At 40.4% G+C, this 18,658-nt stretch overlaps 3 protein-coding genes across 10 annotated transcripts in view; all 3 read left to right on the top strand.

Moving 5' to 3' along the window:
• The window catches only part of LOC120428466 (proline-rich protein 36), a 232,065-nt gene extending 224,906 nt beyond the window's left edge, over positions 1-7,159 (top strand). For 2 of the 8 annotated variants that reach the window (XM_052706479.1, XM_052706477.1), the window contains exons 8-11: positions 269-301; positions 1,869-2,148; positions 2,381-2,507; positions 2,569-7,159. In XM_052706479.1, coding sequence (XP_052562439.1) covers positions 269-301; positions 1,869-2,148; positions 2,381-2,507; positions 2,569-3,676 — 1,548 coding nt within the window. In that variant the 3' untranslated portion in view covers positions 3,677-7,159. The remainder of the gene's footprint in view (positions 1-268; positions 302-1,868; positions 2,149-2,380; positions 2,508-2,568) is intronic. The other 6 variants (XM_052706485.1, XM_052706484.1, XM_052706482.1 and 3 more) reach the window with 5 other exon arrangements.
• A 4,724-nt stretch (positions 7,160-11,883) lies between these two features.
• LOC120428471 (cell cycle checkpoint protein RAD17) lies at positions 11,884-13,783 on the top strand. The gene is made up of 3 exons (XM_039593487.2): positions 11,884-12,040; positions 12,108-13,230; positions 13,286-13,783. Exons 1-3 carry the CDS (start codon positions 12,029-12,031, stop codon positions 13,717-13,719), a joined length of 1,569 nt encoding a protein of 522 aa, XP_039449421.1. The 5' UTR covers positions 11,884-12,028; the 3' UTR covers positions 13,720-13,783.
• Positions 13,784-16,930: 3,147 nt separating this feature from the next.
• Positions 16,931-18,647, top strand: LOC120428469 (zinc finger protein 816-like). The gene has a single exon (XM_039593484.2). The coding sequence runs from the start codon at positions 17,117-17,119 to the stop codon at positions 18,635-18,637; it is 1,521 nt and encodes a 506-aa protein (XP_039449418.1). The 5' UTR covers positions 16,931-17,116; the 3' UTR covers positions 18,638-18,647.
• The last annotated feature ends 11 nt before the right edge of the window (positions 18,648-18,658 follow it).

Here is an 18,658-nt window from a genome sequence, read left to right as displayed (position 1 = left end):
AACCGTGACTAGAACAACATTTGACGTTTAGTTGTTAGTCGTTAACGCCCCGCAACTCATCATTCTGTCACACTCACCCGCTGCTAATCTAAAAACAAAACCGCCTTCCACCAGATCATAAAGCTTTGTTTTCTTTTCTCGTTCTTGTTTCATTCTCGATTGTTGTGTTTTGATTTGTGTTTTGGGCTCATAACCACCACCACCACCACCACGCCTACCACCATTGTAAACACACGTTCACGTTCTTTGTCACCACCACCACTCACAGCAGGCGGCGCCACCGGTCGACCCGAACAAGAAGGTAGGTTTTGCGATCACCGCTCATTAAAATCATTTCAGCCCCCCCACATTTCATTTGCTTTTGATAATCGCTACCCATCGATTGTTCTCACCTGTTCTGTAGTGATGAGTTGAAAAGCAGGAAAGAAAAAAAATGAAGCACCTTACGTGTACCATCTTGGAGAGGAATGGCAGATCGACGTAGCAATGACAGAGGTTGATGCGGATGATAAATAAATCAGTCGTGTGTTTTGCTTGGGATTGAGAATATTAGAATTTTGGCTTTGGCTTGCTTTTCTCGAGTTAATTGATAAAAAAAAATCATTTTCAAAGTCATTTTCGATAAATTTTCGAAATACTTGTTTAAAAAAGTTTCAGACTCGTGCTTTAAACACAAAAACAATGAAATGTTGTGTTTTTTTTTTTGTAGAAAAAACGTAAATTAAAGTCAGAGGTGACCTAGGAGGTGACTCTGATACATTTCGCTAATGGACATTTCGCCGATGGACGTTTCACCAAGATGACATTTCGTCAAAAAATTTATTTTGTTTAGAAAATCGAAATTCTCTTTTTTTTAAACATTTGAACCACATCTCGTATTTTTTGTATTCAAAAATAAATCTCACAGAACTAAATGAAAATATCACTAAATTTATATGATATTAGTGTCAAAACTGCCTTTTTCAAATTAATAAAAAAAATAATTTTAATATAAAAATCTTCTAAAATGTTTTCCGATAACTGCTCATGATTTATAGAATGCAAAATTTAAAAAAATCAAAAAATATTTTTAAACTCCTCTTTTATTAAAGCACCAAAAAATGCAAAAATGTTCAAAAATAATTTTAAAAAATCTTACTAATACAAAAGCTCCCAGAAATTTATTAATTTACGGGTTATGTTTGCAAGAATGTAAAAAAAAACGTTTTTTTCTGTAAGCCAGTTAATTTTCAAAACCGGGTCATGTTGACAACAAAAATGCAAAAACTCTCGTCACAGTGTCCTGATGTAAACAATGATCGTGCTCGAGCTGTCACAGTCCTGCGAAATATGTTGGCTGGCTGACATATTGGGCGATCAGTAAAAAAACAACTAGAAGTCGTCTGACAAAAAACTTATGCTAGAAAGAGATAGCAAATCTGATGCAAACAAACTCCCAGCTGCCATGTAAACATACTTTGAATTTGTTGGTTAATTTCTGACTATAAATGCTAGAAAGCCTTATTGAATTCCAAACAAAACACACGACTGATTTATTTGTCAGCGCAAATTTCTCAACTCCTTTTTTTGTTACGCCAACTTGTCATTCCCAGCAAGATGATTTGCGCAAGGTTTTATTTTCAATTCTGCTTCAATTTTCAATGACATTTTGGTGGATGTCGTTGCTAAACTGTCAAACACGCACACTTTGTTTTGATTGTGTTCACTGTCATTCTGTAAGTCATTTTCCTATGATATTCAGAAGGTAAGCTCAAAACGGTAGCCGTTATGTCACCACAACTGTCAGCTGAAATATTTCACGAACCTTGAAATTTATCCACTTTTACTCAACGGTCGTTTCCTACCCCTCTCCCATTTCTCCACTTCAGAAAACCGGCAAGTGGAACGCGATGCACGTGCGGATAGCGTGGGAAATCTACCACCACCAGGCCAAGCAGAACCCGGACAAGGCCGCCTCGATGAAGACGGCGAGCGACATGCTGCGGCCGCCGTCCCACATGTACCCGCCCTCGTCCGGCGGTCTGGTGCGGCCCCACGACCTGCCCTCGTCGGCGTACCCGCCGACGGGGATGCCCGGCCGACCCGGCAACCCGTACGAGTCGGCCCCGCTGCCCCCGAGCTTCATGGGTTCGGCCGCTAGTCATTTAGGTATGAGTTGCTTAAGGACGTATTAGACTACAACAAACAAACAAACAAATAAGCAAACAAACAAACTTTTTGACAGTTTGGCAGAAACGTCAGCCGGCATACATTTTGCTTTGTTTGCAAGTTTGGCTATCTGTCAAACATGAAAAAGTGCGAGTTTGTTTGTCATAGTCTAATGCGTCCTTTATTTGAAAATGTTGGATTGTTTTAACGGGTTGTTTTTCCGTCTTTCCAGGTGTTTCCCCCTTCGGCCGGTACGCGTCCCCGTACGGCGGATCGCCGTTCGGCGGGATGTCGCCCTTCTCAAGGGAAATGCAGATGGGATCTCAGCTTCCGGGCGCGTTACACGACCCGTGGCGAAGGTAAGTTTCCCGGGCGTTTTGTTTTGTTTTTTGTACGCCAACACACGTTACTAAATTTCAGAACCCTTTCCAGTGCAATACCGCGCAGCGTAGGTTCGTACGCGCCGCAGCCACCGCCGGGCGCGGCCGGACCGTGGCCACCCACCATCAAGCAGGACCCGGCGATAGCGGCCGAAACCGCCCGACGGGAAGCGGAGGAACGCGAGCGCCAGCGGGAGCGAGAGGAGCGCGAGCGAGAGCGGCAGCGGAGAGAGCGCGAAGAGCGTGACAAGCAGCGGGAACGAGAGAGAGAGGAAAAGCTGAGGAAGGAACAGCAGGAACGGGAACGGGAGAGGGAGCAGCGAGAGCGGGAGCGGGAAAGAGAGCGGAAGGAAAAGGAACGCAGGGAAATGGAACGGAGGGAGATGGAACGGGAACGGATGTTGCAGCAGCAGCAGCGTGAGTCGAAGGCTGCGGCTGCGGCGGCCAGTGCGAACTCGATGGTGGGGCGGGACCGGTCTCCGCTGAGGAACGGTTCCGATCTGGACATCCGGATCAAGGAGGAACGCAAGGAGGGCGAAGAGATGATGATGCGAAATATGGGGGCAGCGGCGGCGGCAGCTGCTGCGGCCGGTGACCCTCGGTACCATCCAGGAATGATGCCCCATCCGTACATGACCGGTCGACATCCGGCGCACATGCTTCCGGGAGCGCAATTCTCGCGGTCCATGTTGCCACCCACGATGGGTCTACCGCCGCACTTTCCACCCTCCGGGCCGTGGGGTCCGGATCCGTTCCGCGACTACCGGTTAGAGTCCCTCCACCAGCTTCGTTACAACCCCCTCATGGACGTGTACCGGGCGGAAGAGGCCAAGGCCTCCCTGCTGTACGCGGCCCAATCCGCGGCGCACTACCGAAGCAAGGAACCGAGTCCGGTTCCGCCACCTCCCCAATCACACCACCGGATGCCTCCGGGAGCGCCAGGTGGTCCGGGCGGACCCCCGGGCCCGCCTCCCGGCAGTCTGAAACCTCCCTCGTCGCACCTGGGTGGACCCGGCGGCGGACCCTCGAACGGACCCGCACCGGGAGGCGGTCCCCCCGGAGGACCCGTCCCACCGGGAATGCCCGGCGGACCGATGCCGGTGTCCGTCGACATGCACAAAAAGGAAGACTCGTGCCAGTCACGATGATAGTCGTCGGCGTCGGCATCATTGATCGTCATCGATGACGATTGAGGGAGCAGACCAACACAAACACAATCAAATCAAAATCGAATCCGGATTGAGAGAGTGACGGAGCGGAGAGCGGGGAGAGAGAGCGCGCCTGTGATTGAACGTGAGCGTAAGAGGGACGAAGGAGAGAGGCGAAGCAAAACAACAAAAGGTGATATTTTTAACTTGTAATTAGCGTTACAATTAACACACACAATTTGTGGACACACAAACACAAGCAAACAACGGGGTTTTTCGAGAGAAGGACTGCAAAACTGAGAGGGAGAGAGGGAGATGGGTGCGAGCGGAAACGCACCCAAAAACAAGCGAGAACTTGAGCGGAGCAGGAAATTATTAGTGAGATATTTAATATATATTCAGAGAGAACGAGAGAGATAGAGAGCAAAACAAAACAATTGTGCATTTCCTTTCCAATTCACTGGAAAGCCAAACCCCCGAATCGAGTTACGGAGAGAGAGAGAGTTCCGCGTTTTCGTCGTCGTCTCGTCGTAGTAGTGGTTTTTTCTCTAGTTGTTAAGCACCAAAACTATTGCAAGAAAGAGAGAGAGAGAGCAGAAGGGAAATTAACAACAGCAGCAACCGCAACAACAAAAAGCAACTAATTCATATGTACTATATATACTATATATATTGTAAATGTTAAGTAGTGATATTTGTAAAAACAACAACAACAAAAAAGCAAATCTAATTTATATATTTGAATGCGCGAATGTTTGCGAGCGCGACCGCGCGACGTCACACAAGAGATCGATCGATTGTAAATAGTAGTTTTTAACTTCCGGTCCGGCGACGTTAGTTTTGTTCAAACCCTGGTTTTCGTGACGCTTTGGTGAGGGGCACAAATCGACACCACCACCACCTCCGGGAACAAGATTTTATAATTTTAAAACCAAATTCAGTATCAAACTCGTGGTTTTTCCTTGGTTTGACGGGCGGCAGTCCGTTGTGTTGTGTTTTGTTTACATTTTCACTGATGACATTGCGATGACGGCGATTTGGTGACTAGCGATTCTATTCTTTTGCCTAGCGTCACTTCAACAGTACTGATTTCTTGGAGGAAGCTTCTCCAACCGCGTCGACCTTGTTCCGCTACTCGTGTCGTAACCTCACTTTTCTTTGGTAGACATCAAACGATTTTTCCCGGATCTCTTCCCATAAAAGATCTGTCAAAATGTTTGAAAGCGTTTGAAGCTGAAGAAAGCGACGCAAACACTGAAATTTCGACGTGTTCTGACTCGATTCGCACCAAGTCTCACTTCCGTAGAGCAACACCGATTTGACGTTCGAGTTGAAGATCCGTAGTTTTGTGTGCAAGCAAAAGCGATTGGTTTCTCAATATTTTCCATTTTCTAACAAAATTCTGTACTTCACTTGACACAACAAGATCAAAACATGTTTCTATCGCAGGAGGCTCCGCTGCAATGTGAAAAGGCTGTCAGTTGTGAAAGACTGACAGCATTCCGTCTTCACACGCTCACGCGGAACAACTTGGCTTGACTTGACAGGAGATGGATCTACTCAATTTTGAGTAGTTTTGCAAACGCAATCTGCAAGTGTTGCCAAATTTAACGCAATCGTGATTGTTCAGTGAAAATTACTGTTCAATTTTCCGTTTCTCATTTCTTAATGAAATTATCACAACAAACCAGGTCCTGCGGAAGCAACCGCAAACACAAACCAAAAATAAAACAAAAGCGTTTCAATTATCATCACACTCAAACCAGCCCAAACAAACATAAACATTACAGAATGAAAACAAAATCTAATAGCTGTGTTTTTACCAGTAGTAGTGGGTTTCCATTTTTAACCGTACCGCTGCAAACAAACTAACCGAGGGGCGCTTTCAAGTTTTACTATCGAATAAAAAGCAAGAAAAAAAAGTGCGACAGGACGCGTCCTGCTGCCGCTTCGGAGATCCCGTGACGTCAGTCACGAACACACCCCTCGAGTCGACTTTGGGGTGCCTCCGGAGCTGGTGGCAAAACGTTATTCGCTCTCTCTGTTTTTAGAGTCGTTTTTGTACGCGCGGAGATCAAAACAATAACACACTTACAGACAGACACAGACACACGTCATGTTTTTTCATCGAAATTTTAAATTTTATTGAAATTGGCTCGAAAAAAGTATTAGTATTTCGTGCGTTTAAAACGCAAACTAGAAAAAAGAAACTATTTTACGTTATCTATTTTGGGCGTGCTAAGAATCTCAACTTTACTTAATTTCGTTACTATTTTTTATTATTTTAAAGATTTTAGACCCTTTTCAATCACCTTCCCACAAAGCGAAACTCACAACACAACATTACGAGAAACCAAGCATACACACAAACACAATTGAGTAGATCAGAAAGGCATAAAAAGAAGAAAAAAAAACAAACTGTTTATATGTAAAAATTTTCCTTAGCGTGTAAGGCGTCGTAGCAAAGAATATAAAACAAAAGCACTCACAAACAAAACAAACAAAAAAACGAGAGAAACAAAACTAAAGAAAACTGAACTCTAAACACGACAAGACGAGATAAAAAAAACCTAATAATTTATCTGCGAAGTTGAAAAATTAGAAATCGTGGAATAACAAAGAATGAATGTGGAAAAGTAATTTTCTGAAAACACACACACCCATAGGTCTAAAAATTCGTTAGTGTGGTAGTGAGCATGAGCGTGCGAGCGAGAATTTGTAAGTATTGGTGCGAGCGAGAGCGAAACTAACCCATGCATAAAAAAAAACGGTGATTAGTAATCATGTAAAATCACACACTCTGACACTCACCCACACACATAGATATGAGCTAGAAGCAGTCAGACTATGAATCGATGTGAGAGATAATTATTATTGATAATGTAAATTAAAGAAAAAAATAATTAAAAACCTAAAATTCGGCGGAGCACAGGCAGACAAAAAAAAAGGATGAATGTGCAAAAGGTAAGAGGAAAATTAAACCGGATTGTGTAGCAATTAGAAGAAATTTAACAAACACACACACGCTAAATCAATGATGACGCGCAAAGAAATTTCAAGCGTCTCAAAAGAATGCATAAAAACAGTGGTAAATATACAATTACATTTGTGCAAGAAAATAAGACAACATTGAAAGAGAGAGCGCGCGAGTGTGAGAGAGAGAGAGCAAAGAAGCGGGACGAAATCGTGAAATCGTAAGCAAATTAAACAAAAAAAAAGAAGGGAAACAATAAACGAAACAAATTCTTTCTCTAACTGTAATTAAAACAAAATGTGTACAACGCGTCGTTTTTTGTGTTCTACATTGCTAGAGCATTTGGTTAGGTCATAGTTTAATTTAATTGTCCCATTTTTTATTTATTTGATAGTCATTTTTTAAAAAATAAAAAGAAAAAAATGCAAATCAATCAATTTATTAATTTTGTCGTCTATCAATTATTTTATTATTTTTACGAATAAAAACATGCATACTTAAAAAAAATACCAAGTTACTTGCGTTTTTATATTTTCTTCAGTTTCACCCTCCCCCTCCTCCTCCCTGTCACTCTAAATCTATTCGTTGGTTATTATTGTTCCTCCCCATTGGTTACTTGTTATACTGGCCTTCTACTTTGTTACCGAAACGTTCCGAACTTGGTGGCTGGGTGTGGCTGTGTGCAACAAGGGATATCAACAGATGACGTCACGCACTCGCACCCACACCAAAATCTGTAAAGGTGAAACTCTCACGAGTTAAACAAATAATGAGAAAGAGAGAGAAACAAAACATTAACACGGCAGAGAGAAAAGAAGAGAAAAAACAGAGTCAACACACAAAAAAAAAGAATAAGATTAAAACTTTGTAATTGTAAGGAACAACAGTGGAGATTAAAAAAAGGAAGGTAAAGGACAACACGGAAAACACAAAATCATTATGATTAAAAAGTAAAATAGTAAGAAAAAATAAATATTTAAAAAATATTGAAATTTCGTGTTTGATGAAGCATTTAATGTGAAAACCTTTGTAAGATTTTTTTTATTTTTAATATACAGTCATCCCACATATTCGGAACACCCACAAATTCGGAACACTTTTGTGATAATTTGCCAATAGCATGCCAAATCTATCTTTTCTGTCGACCCTACTATTTTAGGACTTTTATTTGGACATTCTCTTGCTAGTTCATTAATAAAAGTAGTACTTTTAAAACAAAAAACTGCATTTCAAGACTATTTTATTCAGAGCAGCAACACTCTGCCTCCAAATTGCCTGTTCCATAATTGTGGGACACCTGAATTTAACTGATATTTTCACAAAAAAAAGTTATCAGACCATTCATAAAACATTACTAAGCATGAGTTTTATTGGTTTCAGAATGTGAAGTCATTATTTTGTAAAAAAATATGTACCCCTGGAGAGAAAAAAAAAGTTTGTTTACATCGTAAGAAATTTGTGTTCCGAATTTGTAGATTTCAACGGTCAGAGTTTTTCTTCAAAAACTTGATATAAAAAATAAAATTTGCAGTTGTTCGAAACAGCATTATAAAAATCACAAGAACAGCTTTCAAATGAAGGTAAAAGCGAATCATTAAGTTCAATTATCGATTTTCTATGATTTTTCGAACATTGGTCGATCCGTTAACTGTTCCGAATATGAGGGATGACTGTACAGTCCAAACTCGATAATCAGAAGCCTCGATTATCCAAAGTTACGATTATCCTAATGTTTGTATGGGACTTCAGATAATCGAATTACGAACAAAATCTTGTTTTAGTATTGTTTCATTTTCTTGATTGCCTATTACAAAATAAAATGCATTTTTTCAATATGACACAGTAGCGTGCCCAGTTTCTCGAGGAAGGTGGAGCAGTTATATGGACGTTTTGAAAATTACGGCCGAATTTAGAACAAATTTGTTGAGGATGGTGGGGCAGTTGCCCCATGTTGCCCCACCCTGTGCACGCTAGTGATATGACATCACCGCCATTTTGGTCGCCATCTTGGATTTAAAAATTCTAAATCATTTTAGCGTAGTTCAGGGGCATACCCGAGCTCGACAATCAAAAATTAGGCAACAAAAAGATTTTTTTTCTCCAAAGTGAATTTTTTCCGATGCCTTCGGATAATCTAGTCTGGACTGTATTCATGAAATTAATTTTAGTTCGGTATATTTTTATTTGGAGAAACTTTGTCCTTGTTTTCCTTCTGTCAAAAGAAGCCATTTTGCATCTTCTTTTGTCATACTAGTTTCCATTAGAGAGCCTATATGGAGAGGCGAAATGTCACTCTCAGGGTTCCAATCGAACTGTCAAATCGGGGTTCCAATCGAGCAACAAGATCATGCAAGAACAAGGTTGGAATTAATTTAAAATAGTTTTGGCAAAAAACGAGACTTATAACAATTACAAGTATTGTAAAACTGTTGTTGATAATAATCTGGTAGTTTTTGTTATGTTTGTGCTTGTTCGGTATAAGAAAAGTGCCAGCTCGAAAGAAAAACTACAAGTTTTTCAACCTTAAATTTGAATGACTTTGGGTGTTTGAAATTTCTCCCAGAACATTTCATTTTCCTATGTAGGTCCCTAGTTTCCATACATTTTTGGGGACTGGTTTTACAAAATGGGTGTGTTAATGTATGAAATTCTGTATCTTGAAATGACATTTTCTGATCGATTTGATGTCTTTGGCCATTAAGACTTTTCGGAAAAATATGTACACGGAAAACAAAACCGACCAATTTTTTTGAAATTTTGTGATGTGTTTTAGGGCACTAAATAAGACATCTTTTGAGCCATAGTGCATGATAGTCCAAAATCTGGTTCCGGAGATATATTTTTTTACAATTCGAAAAAACGGATCCGGATTGTCGACAAATAAAAAAAAAAACATTTCTAAAAAACCGAATTGAATTTACACCCAGAAAGTAATGTAGGATAAAATGTACCGTTTAAAAGTTATAGCTTATTTTGGGTTAATATTTTTATTTTTTTTATTTGAAAAATACTTTTTGAAAAAAGCACCCCTGAAACAAAATCAGAAAAGCTGAGAAAATTTCCCACATTTTCTCACTGAAACTTTGAAAATTGGACAATTAGTTTCTGAGATAAAGCCTCACAAAGAATGAGATCGATGAAAAAAAGTTTTTTTAAGTGTCATCTAAAATTAGCCTGTTATTTTTAATTGACAATATTTTGACAACTATTGGTTCGATTTTAAATGTTAAAAATGAAACTTTTGTGAAATTTTCTGATCTTTTCAATGAAAATAATACTAAAATTTTATATCAATCATAGGACTACAAATACATAAATTTTCTGATTTCAAATTAAAGATCATTTTTTTTTATTTTGAATTTATTTTTTATGAATAGATCAGAAGATTTCACAAAACTTTCATTTTTAACATTGAAAATCGATCCAATAGTTTTCGTAATAAAATTACATTCATTAGGTATCAAAAAACCAAAACTGTTCAAATTCAATTTCAATTCAAATATTATAACCTAAAAGTGTCTGCAAGATGGTGCACTTCATCATAAAATGTCAATTTATTAACTTTTCGATTGCATTTTTTTTCCATAGATTCCATTTATGGAACCAAATTTTGCACCAAAAACTATATATAAATAATAGAAATTTTTAAAAACATATTTTGGTAATCCAACTTTTAACCAAATTAAATAAAAAATGATTTTTTTAGAGTGTAACTTTTTTTTCTAAACAGTCCTGATTATAATCTACAACTTTGTCGATGACACCAAATCGATCAGAAAATACCATCTCAAGATACAGATTCCTATATATTTTTCTACCACACCAACCACAGGGGGTTGGGGTAATCCGATATAGTCTTGTATGGGAAAACCAAGGATGCAAAATTGCCTCTTTTGATATAGGGAACATATGGACAAGGTTTCCAAATCCAAAGCAAAACCTACAAATTTAAAAATCGCGGAATAATTTGCGAAAATCTACAAAGAGCAATTCTCTACGAAATCGGTCTTTTCTCTTAAATTTTAATTTTTGTATTTTTTTATCCGACTGAAACATTTCAAAAGGGCCAAACATTCAATATTACGCCCTTTTAAAATGTTAGTCTTGGTTTAAAAATTTTGAAAATATTTTTTTCGAAAAGATCGGAAAATTTTACGAATGTTTTATATTTTAACATTGAAAATCGGACCATTAGTTGCTGAGATATTGACATTAGAAAATGGTGTGTTGTTTGGGTGGGACTTGGAAAACATCAATTTTCCTGTTTTTAAACCTTTGCATGGCAATATCTCAGCAACTAAGGGTCGTATCAACAAAAATTCAAGAATGCAAAATATAGAGAATTTTCTCAGCTTTTCAAAAATATTTTTTTCAAAGGTGGGCAAACATGTGCACTAATTAAAAAAAATGAAAAACTGCGACTATTTTCAAAAAAGTCACCTAAAAATGGATTTAACTTGAAAACGGTGCATTTTATCAAAATTTCACTAGAGTACTTTTTGATTGCAAATTTGATTTTACATCGAAAAATGAAGTTGAAAAATTTTTGCGACCAATTTTTCGATTTTTTGAAAAAATCAGTATTGATTCAAAAATTCATAACTCGCTCAAAGATTTTTTGCACAACCTGGAAATTTCTGAAAAGTTGGCATTTGATGTCCTCTAAAACATATCAAAAAATAAAAAAAAATATTAAAATAGTGTTTTTTTTGCAAATCAAGTTTTAGTGACAAAAAGTTAAATAAAAAATCACCAATTTTTTTTTACCGTGCATCATTTTTTTTCAGTGTAGTTCTTATTCATACCTACAACTTTGCCGAAGACACCAAATCGATCAAAAAAATCCTTCAAAAGATACAGATTTTTGAATTTTATGCATCATTGTTGTATGGCCTGCTGCCAAATTTGTATGGAAAATTATATGGACAAACTAATGATGCAAAATGGCTTCTTTGGGCATACCGAAGGCACCAAAAAAGTTTCAGTCGGATTAAAAAATACAAAAAAAATCGAATGACCGAAATCTGAGAGAATTGCTCAAAAGAAACAAACCACATTTTTCTTGGGCGATTGTTCATGCTAAATGGAGTAGAAAATACACAACCTGCGAAATACTTGAAAATTTAATGACCCATCCGAGCCCATCATTTGGGAATTTCTGACTCGATTTCTGGTAAATATAGGTAATTTTAGCGAAGCGTGCACATCAAAAGTAAATTCAAATTGCAGAATCCACCTACAACTGTCACTTCAGATTTCAAAGAAGAAGTTTGTTTTTATAGAATCTTCAGAATCTGAATGCAATTTTGTGTTAAAAAACTTGGGAGATTATCGTTTTTTAAGTTTGTTCCCATATTCAGATTGTGACCAGTTCTTCAATGTCTTCAAACGTAAATTACACTATATTCGGTTACCCATCGCAAAGCGCAACTTCCTCAATCTTGAATCACTTTCCAGAAATCCAAACGATGGTTCACCTCCGCCTTCGACACGGGTCCTTCCCCGGCACCGGTCAAACGAAGCGATTTCGTCCCAGTGTCAACAACCACCCTCCCAGCCACAGCCCCGGCAACCAAACGGTCCAAGCTAACCACTCGAAAGAGCAGCTTCTCACAACCCAAGAAGGAACCTGCCGCCGCTCAATCCCGTGTTCCGGATTGGTCCGTCGATTTGGCACCGAAAAAGCTGGCGGACCTTGCGGTCCATCCCAAAAAGCTAGAGGAGATTCAGCACTGGCTCAAGACGTACGACCGCGTCAAGGGCACGGAACCGGTTGCGATTCTGCTGATTAGTGGACCACCGGGATGTGGAAAGAGCACTGCGATTAAGATCGTCACGGAGGAGCTGGGCTACGAGGTTACGGAGTGGACCACCCCGGTCGATGTAGACATGTTCTTTCACGATAATTACGACTTTGAGGGCGGGCGAGAGGAGGTCACTTACAGGGAGAATCGAAAGACTCAGTTTGAGAAGTTCCTGTACAAGAGCTCGCGATATTGTTCGATCCTGGAAATGGATTCTAAGGAAAAGCTGCTGCTGGTTAAGGACATTCCGAATGTTTTTCTGCGTGACCCGGAGGCGTTCCGAAGTACGCTGGAAACCTACCAAAGGCTGGGTGCATCACCGCTGGTCTTTATCGCCACCGAAACCTCCAACAAAAAGCTGGACATTGTGTTCAATCTATTTACACCGGCAGTTCTCAACGACTTCAAAGTCCATCACATCACGTTCAACGCCGTGTCGACGACCCTCATGAAGAAGGCCATCAAGCGGCTGACGTCGCTGATGGTCGGGCCGGAAATGTCCCGGCAGTATCGCGTTCCGCCGCAGGACATGATCGACAGTGTCGTGCTCTCGTCGCAGGGAGATTTGCGCAGTGTGACGCTTAATTTGCACTTTGCGTCGTTGAAGAATGCGCCCCGACTGAGCACGGAGCAGGTCAACGCCGGGGAGGTGCTGAACAGTTCCGGTGTTGCGACCGGAGGTCGCGGTAAGAAGAAGGAAAGCAAGCTGAAGTCGGTCGGCTGCGCCGAAAGTCTCACACTGTTTCACGCCCTCGGCAGGGTGTTTCATCCAAAGAGTAGGTTGCTTGAATCAATTGTAAGAAATTTTCTAACAAACGATCCAAATTCTAGTGGAACGCGTCCCCGGCCAACCGGACCGCTTCCAGCACTCGCCGGAGACCCTCGCAGAGGCGTTCACCTCGCAACCACACGGAATGATTTCGCTCGCGCACTCGAACTACGTGCTGCGCTTCACGGACATTGACGATATTTGCGGGGCGGCGGACGCGCTCAGCGTCGCCGACATCATCATGAGCGAGTACCGCGAGGATCAACTGGCGGGCCATGCGCTGAACGTGGCCATCCGCGGGATGATGGTGTGCAACCGGAAGACGGCCAGCGGTTGGCACCAGATACGGAAAACGAAGACGTACCAGCGACCGAGCGTTGCGGGTCATGAGGTGCAGTTGAAGAAGTACGGGCTGGAAACGTCGTCGGTGTCGGCGGGGTTGTTTACGACCGATTACAAAAAGTATCTGGATATTATTTTGGCGGGGAAGGTGTGAAGCTGTGTTGGGTTATTTTAAATTAAAATGAGTTAAAATAAAAATAATAAGTTATTCAATTAAAGCTAATTTTTGATTCTTGAAATTAAAACTCCCATAGATTTCGATCGATACGTTTGGATTACCAATCTAAGAATATTTCAGAATTTTGTGGATTTTTAAATGTATTTTTTATTATTTGTTCCTAAAATTTTCAAAAATTTTGAGGTTTGAAATTTTGGAACTTTAAATTTTTAAATGTCTTAAATTTCTATCATTTTCATTTTTCAATTTCTGATATTTTATATTATAAATTATAAACTTTTAATTTTATTGAATTTGAAATTGAGCATTTTATTTTTATTTTTTGTATGTTAAAATTTGGGATGATTTTAAAGGTAAGATTTCTGAAAATAAAAAATATATATATCAAGTTACTAATAGCGTCGTTAATGTTACCATACAACCAATATGCAAAAAGGCTTTCTAGGCCCAGTGAAAAAAAAAAACTCAAAAATAACGAAATCCTGGTCACAGTGTCCTGATGCAAACAAACATTGCGATCGGCTGTCACTGTCCCTGTGAAACATGTAAGCTGTCATCGGGCTTCAGACTTTCACAACCAGCTAAAAGTCGCATGACAAAAAACTTTTGCTAGAAAGAGAAAGCAGATCTAGTGCAAACAAACCAACTTCTCCCAGTCACGAAATATTCTAGCAGAGCTGGTTCTGCCAGAATCCTGCTAGAACGGTGAAACATTTCTGCTAGAATGCTGTAACAATATCCAGCTCTGTGAGAACTCTATTAGAATCCTGCTAGAACGTCGTGACTGGGCTGTGGCACTCAGAGGCAGGGTTGGCAGGTTGTCAGATAAATCTGGAAATGCCAGATTTTTCAAGTGTCAGCCAGCATAAAGATTCACCCTTCTCTGTATCAGATTTTGACAGATTTATCACTTTATGCTCATTTTGAACAATTTTTTTTATTAAAATGATCAAATTTTATTGAAAACCAAAAAATAAATAAAAATAAAAACGTTTTTTTCTTATCGAAAATGTAAATTCAACATTTTTGAGGCCATAAAATCAGTTAAACCATCTGAATTCTACAAACATTAGAAAAAATTTATATCACCCCTCCCCTTCACTACATTGTTAGATTTTCGTCTGCCAGATTTTTCAAATTTTGAACTGGTAACCCTGCTCATAGGTGTGAGTGTGTTATAGTAAATTTTCGACCAGAAAGCCTTAAATTTATCTCGGAAAATATTGTACGGTCAGTTCCTTATTGGACTCGGTCGTTGGAAACTGTCCCGCCCATGTGGATCAATCGGACCGCGCACTGGACTCACAATCCAGAGGTCGCCGGTTCGAATCCCGCGGCGGGCGCTCTAAAATTCTTTGTGTAAATATGGGTATTCGGCGCCGTCGCTCCGTGCCATACTTTCATACACTTAGGAGCCCAGGGCGGCGAAGTCCTTGTAGATAAAAAGGAAGACACTAGTGGTTGGTACTAGCAATGGTGGCCGACAGCTATAAAGTCAACTTCGTTTTTTTTTTCGTTGGAAACGACAAATTTTGTTGAAAAGATTAACATTCAGCATCAAAAAGAGACTGACGTTTCTAAACGTCAAATGTTACACTCTCAACAAATACACTAAAATTTTGCAGAAAAGTTGGCTCGTGGCTCAACAGTTCTGGAACCGAGCTAGACCCAAGCCCGAAACTTGAAGTGGCACACTCTTGGGTTTTAGCCTAGGTTTTAGCCATTTGAAATAGTTATTGTATATTCTAAAATTTAAAAAAAAATATTTTCATTGAAAATATCCGAATACCTTTATCACAAAAGATTAATTTGAACCAAAAAGAAATTTTTAATTGAAAATATTTTACATCCTCATGAAGGAGTTGGTTTTTGAAATATCACCTTAAAAAAAATGTTTTAAGGGAAAGTCACTTATGTTTGGCAGGTTAAGGTCTCGGTCCTAACTCACTACCTAAACAAATTGTTTTGAAAATGTTTTGATAGAAACATGCTCGCTCACTTACCATCAAGCTATTTCTAGCAAAGCAATGAAAAAGGGCCGAAGCCGAAGTGTAAACAAAGAGTCTATCTTGCTCACGTCAGTTGATGTTTACATTAGGAACGAGCAGGATAGACTCTTTGTTTACACTTCGGCTTCGGCCCTATTGCAATGTTTTGCTAGATTTATTACTTGATATGGGTAGAAATCGCTTTTTAATTGATGTAGGTAATCGAACACCAAAGTGCTGAGACGCCAACATTAGATTACCGATGGAAGTAGAGCTTTATGACGTTTCGCGTACGCACACTAGCGCACCATTTGGATTTGCTGGCCGGTACAAAATTTAACCTCAATCTTTTTCGTGTACATACACGCAATACGTGCGCAAGTAGATAACTCTATAGAGAATTTGCAGCAAAGCTAAGAGACACATGTTGCCACCTAAGAACAAATAGCGTAAACCTATGTTTTTTAAAAAAATGTGTTTTTTCCTTCCTAATCAACCTTTTTATAAAACTTATGCTAACTTATATATTTCCAACAATTTGGTGTATAACTTTCCAATATTTGTTTGATTTTTCTATGAGAAAACTTTAAATTTAGAAAAAGATAGTAATTTGGACTATTTGGCAAGAAAGTCTGTCAAAAATCAATAAAAATTGTTGAATATACGTTAACACATCTGTTATCAACTATATAACTGTTTATTTCATTAATATATACGGGGAAACTAATTTTATCGTGTTCCAAAACATGTTTTTTAAAGAAAAAGGTCACAAATTTTTGCGCGCCCAAAAGTTGATGTTCATTATTTTAAAGCAAAAAATTTTTCTCGTCTTTTGCAACCAGTTTCATTAAGATTGATGCAGGGAATCATGAGAAATAAGCGATTTTGTTCTTCAATCTAGCAGAAAGGAATACGATTTTTGGCAAGTAACCTCATTTTGGCGCCACCTACATTTGAAACACAGTCGCGCTGCAAAACCTCAATTTAAAGCTGCCAGAGTTGGGTGATTTTAAGCTGTACCTGACATTTATTACGTTTACTCATTCTTGAGTAGGTTCGGTATTGTCGAAATCTGAGTGGTTTTGGATGAACGTGCAGTTAAAGTACTTTTGTCAGCTTTTGCCAATTCGATGACTTTTTCAACACACACCACGTAGATGGATTTTGCTTATGCGAGATTGTCATGATGACAGTTGTTTGTTTATTTTCCTCTTGTGAAGCAAAAATTCAATAGAGTTCAGTTTTTGAATGTTCTTTTTAAAATAATATTGGCTTCGAATTTTCCATTTTTACCCGTTTTAAAGCGAAAACTGATACATTTCCTTTAGATGATGCTCGAAGAAAAGTAGATTGAAACGTCACAAAAAGCAAAACAAAAAACCCCCATGAACCTACCGGAGGTAGTCTGCCGCTCCTGTCTGGCGGAGTTTGTCCCGCTGGTGAGTCTGTTCACGATGTGTCCGAACCTTCCCGATTCCGCATCGGACGAACCCGCCGACGCAGCCCCCATCCAGCTGAGCACGCTGTACAGCGAGCTGACACTGATTCCGCTGGACCAGCAGTTTCCGGCGGAACCCGTTTCGTCGCAGATTTGCTTGGAGTGCGTCGAACGGTTGAAGGAGTTTTATCTGTTCCGGCGGAGGGCGGGGAAGTCTTACGAGGAGCTGCAGACGAAGGCGAGCATTGCGCGGATTATTAGCCAGCTGGATACGGGGAGTAGCTTGGGGAGCGTTCGGAACGACCGGTTGGAGGAGGACTTTGCGGAGGATTTGATAAGGGATGATTTGGATAAGGATCGGTTTAAGAGGCCGTTGGCGGCGGGGGAGCAGCGGTGTGAGGTTTGCATGAAGGTGTTCAAGAATAGGAAAATGTTGGCGCGGCATCAGGAGATTCACGCGAGCGAGAACAAGTATCGGTGTCGGTATTGCTTGAAGTGGTACAAGGCCCGGAGTAGTTGGTATAATCATGAGCTGAAGCATCGGAACGCGGTGCTGAAGGAGGAACGATTGGAGCGGGAGTTTTTGTGTGAGATATGCGCGAAAGAGTTCAAGACGAAGAAACAGTTGAATGACCATCTTGAGGTGGTTCATCAGGGAACGAAACGCTACAAGTGTGACATCTGTAACAAGAGTTTCACGAGGAATGCATCGTTGGCGGAGCACAAACTAATTCTACACGCTGGAATCAATCAGTTTTCCTGCAACATTTGTGGACGCGCGTTTGGGAAGGAGGATTCGCTGAAGACTCACCTTTCGACGCATTTGGGACGTCGCTTTCGGTGCGAGCTCTGCAACAAGACGTTTTTGAAGCGAGCTTTCCTGACGGCCCACGTGGCGAAGGCGCATCCCACCGATGAAGGTCCCAAGCCGAATGAGTGTAAAATTTGCCACAAAAACTTTGCCTCGTCTTCGCACCTCAAAGATCACCTCCGTATTCATGAGGGGTCAAAGCCGGAAGTGTGTCGACTGTGTGGGGCGTCCTTCCGGCAGAAACAACAGCTGAAGGTGCACATGTACCAGCATTTGGGGAAGCCCTTCAAGTGTCAGTTCTGTACGGCCGCGTTTGGGATTCGAGTTCGGTTGATGAGCCACCTGGAGAAGAACCACGCGACGGAGATGGCGAACATGACGGTTGTGGTGCCGGAAGTGCCTATGCAGATGCCGCAGGACATTATGAACGAACCGGACTTTGGTGACGGAGCGATCAACGAGGAGATTTTGAACGAGATTTGCTATCAGATCGACGCGAATCAAATCGTTCTGCAGAACATTGAGGACGATGGAAATTTGATCTACAGTAGCAACGTGTTTTTCGACGACGCCAACAATCTACTTCCGGATGAGCTGTACGATTTCACCAAGCAAGGATACACGCTGCCGGAGAATGAAGAAAATAAAGATTCTTAGGATTTCTTTCCTCTTTTCAAA

The sequence above is a fragment of the Culex pipiens genome, chromosome 1, assembly GCF_016801865.2.
Source record: "Culex pipiens pallens isolate TS chromosome 1, TS_CPP_V2, whole genome shotgun sequence".
Classification (NCBI taxonomy): domain Eukaryota; kingdom Metazoa; phylum Arthropoda; class Insecta; order Diptera; family Culicidae; genus Culex; species Culex pipiens.
This window is presented reverse-complemented; position numbering and strand designations above follow the sequence as displayed.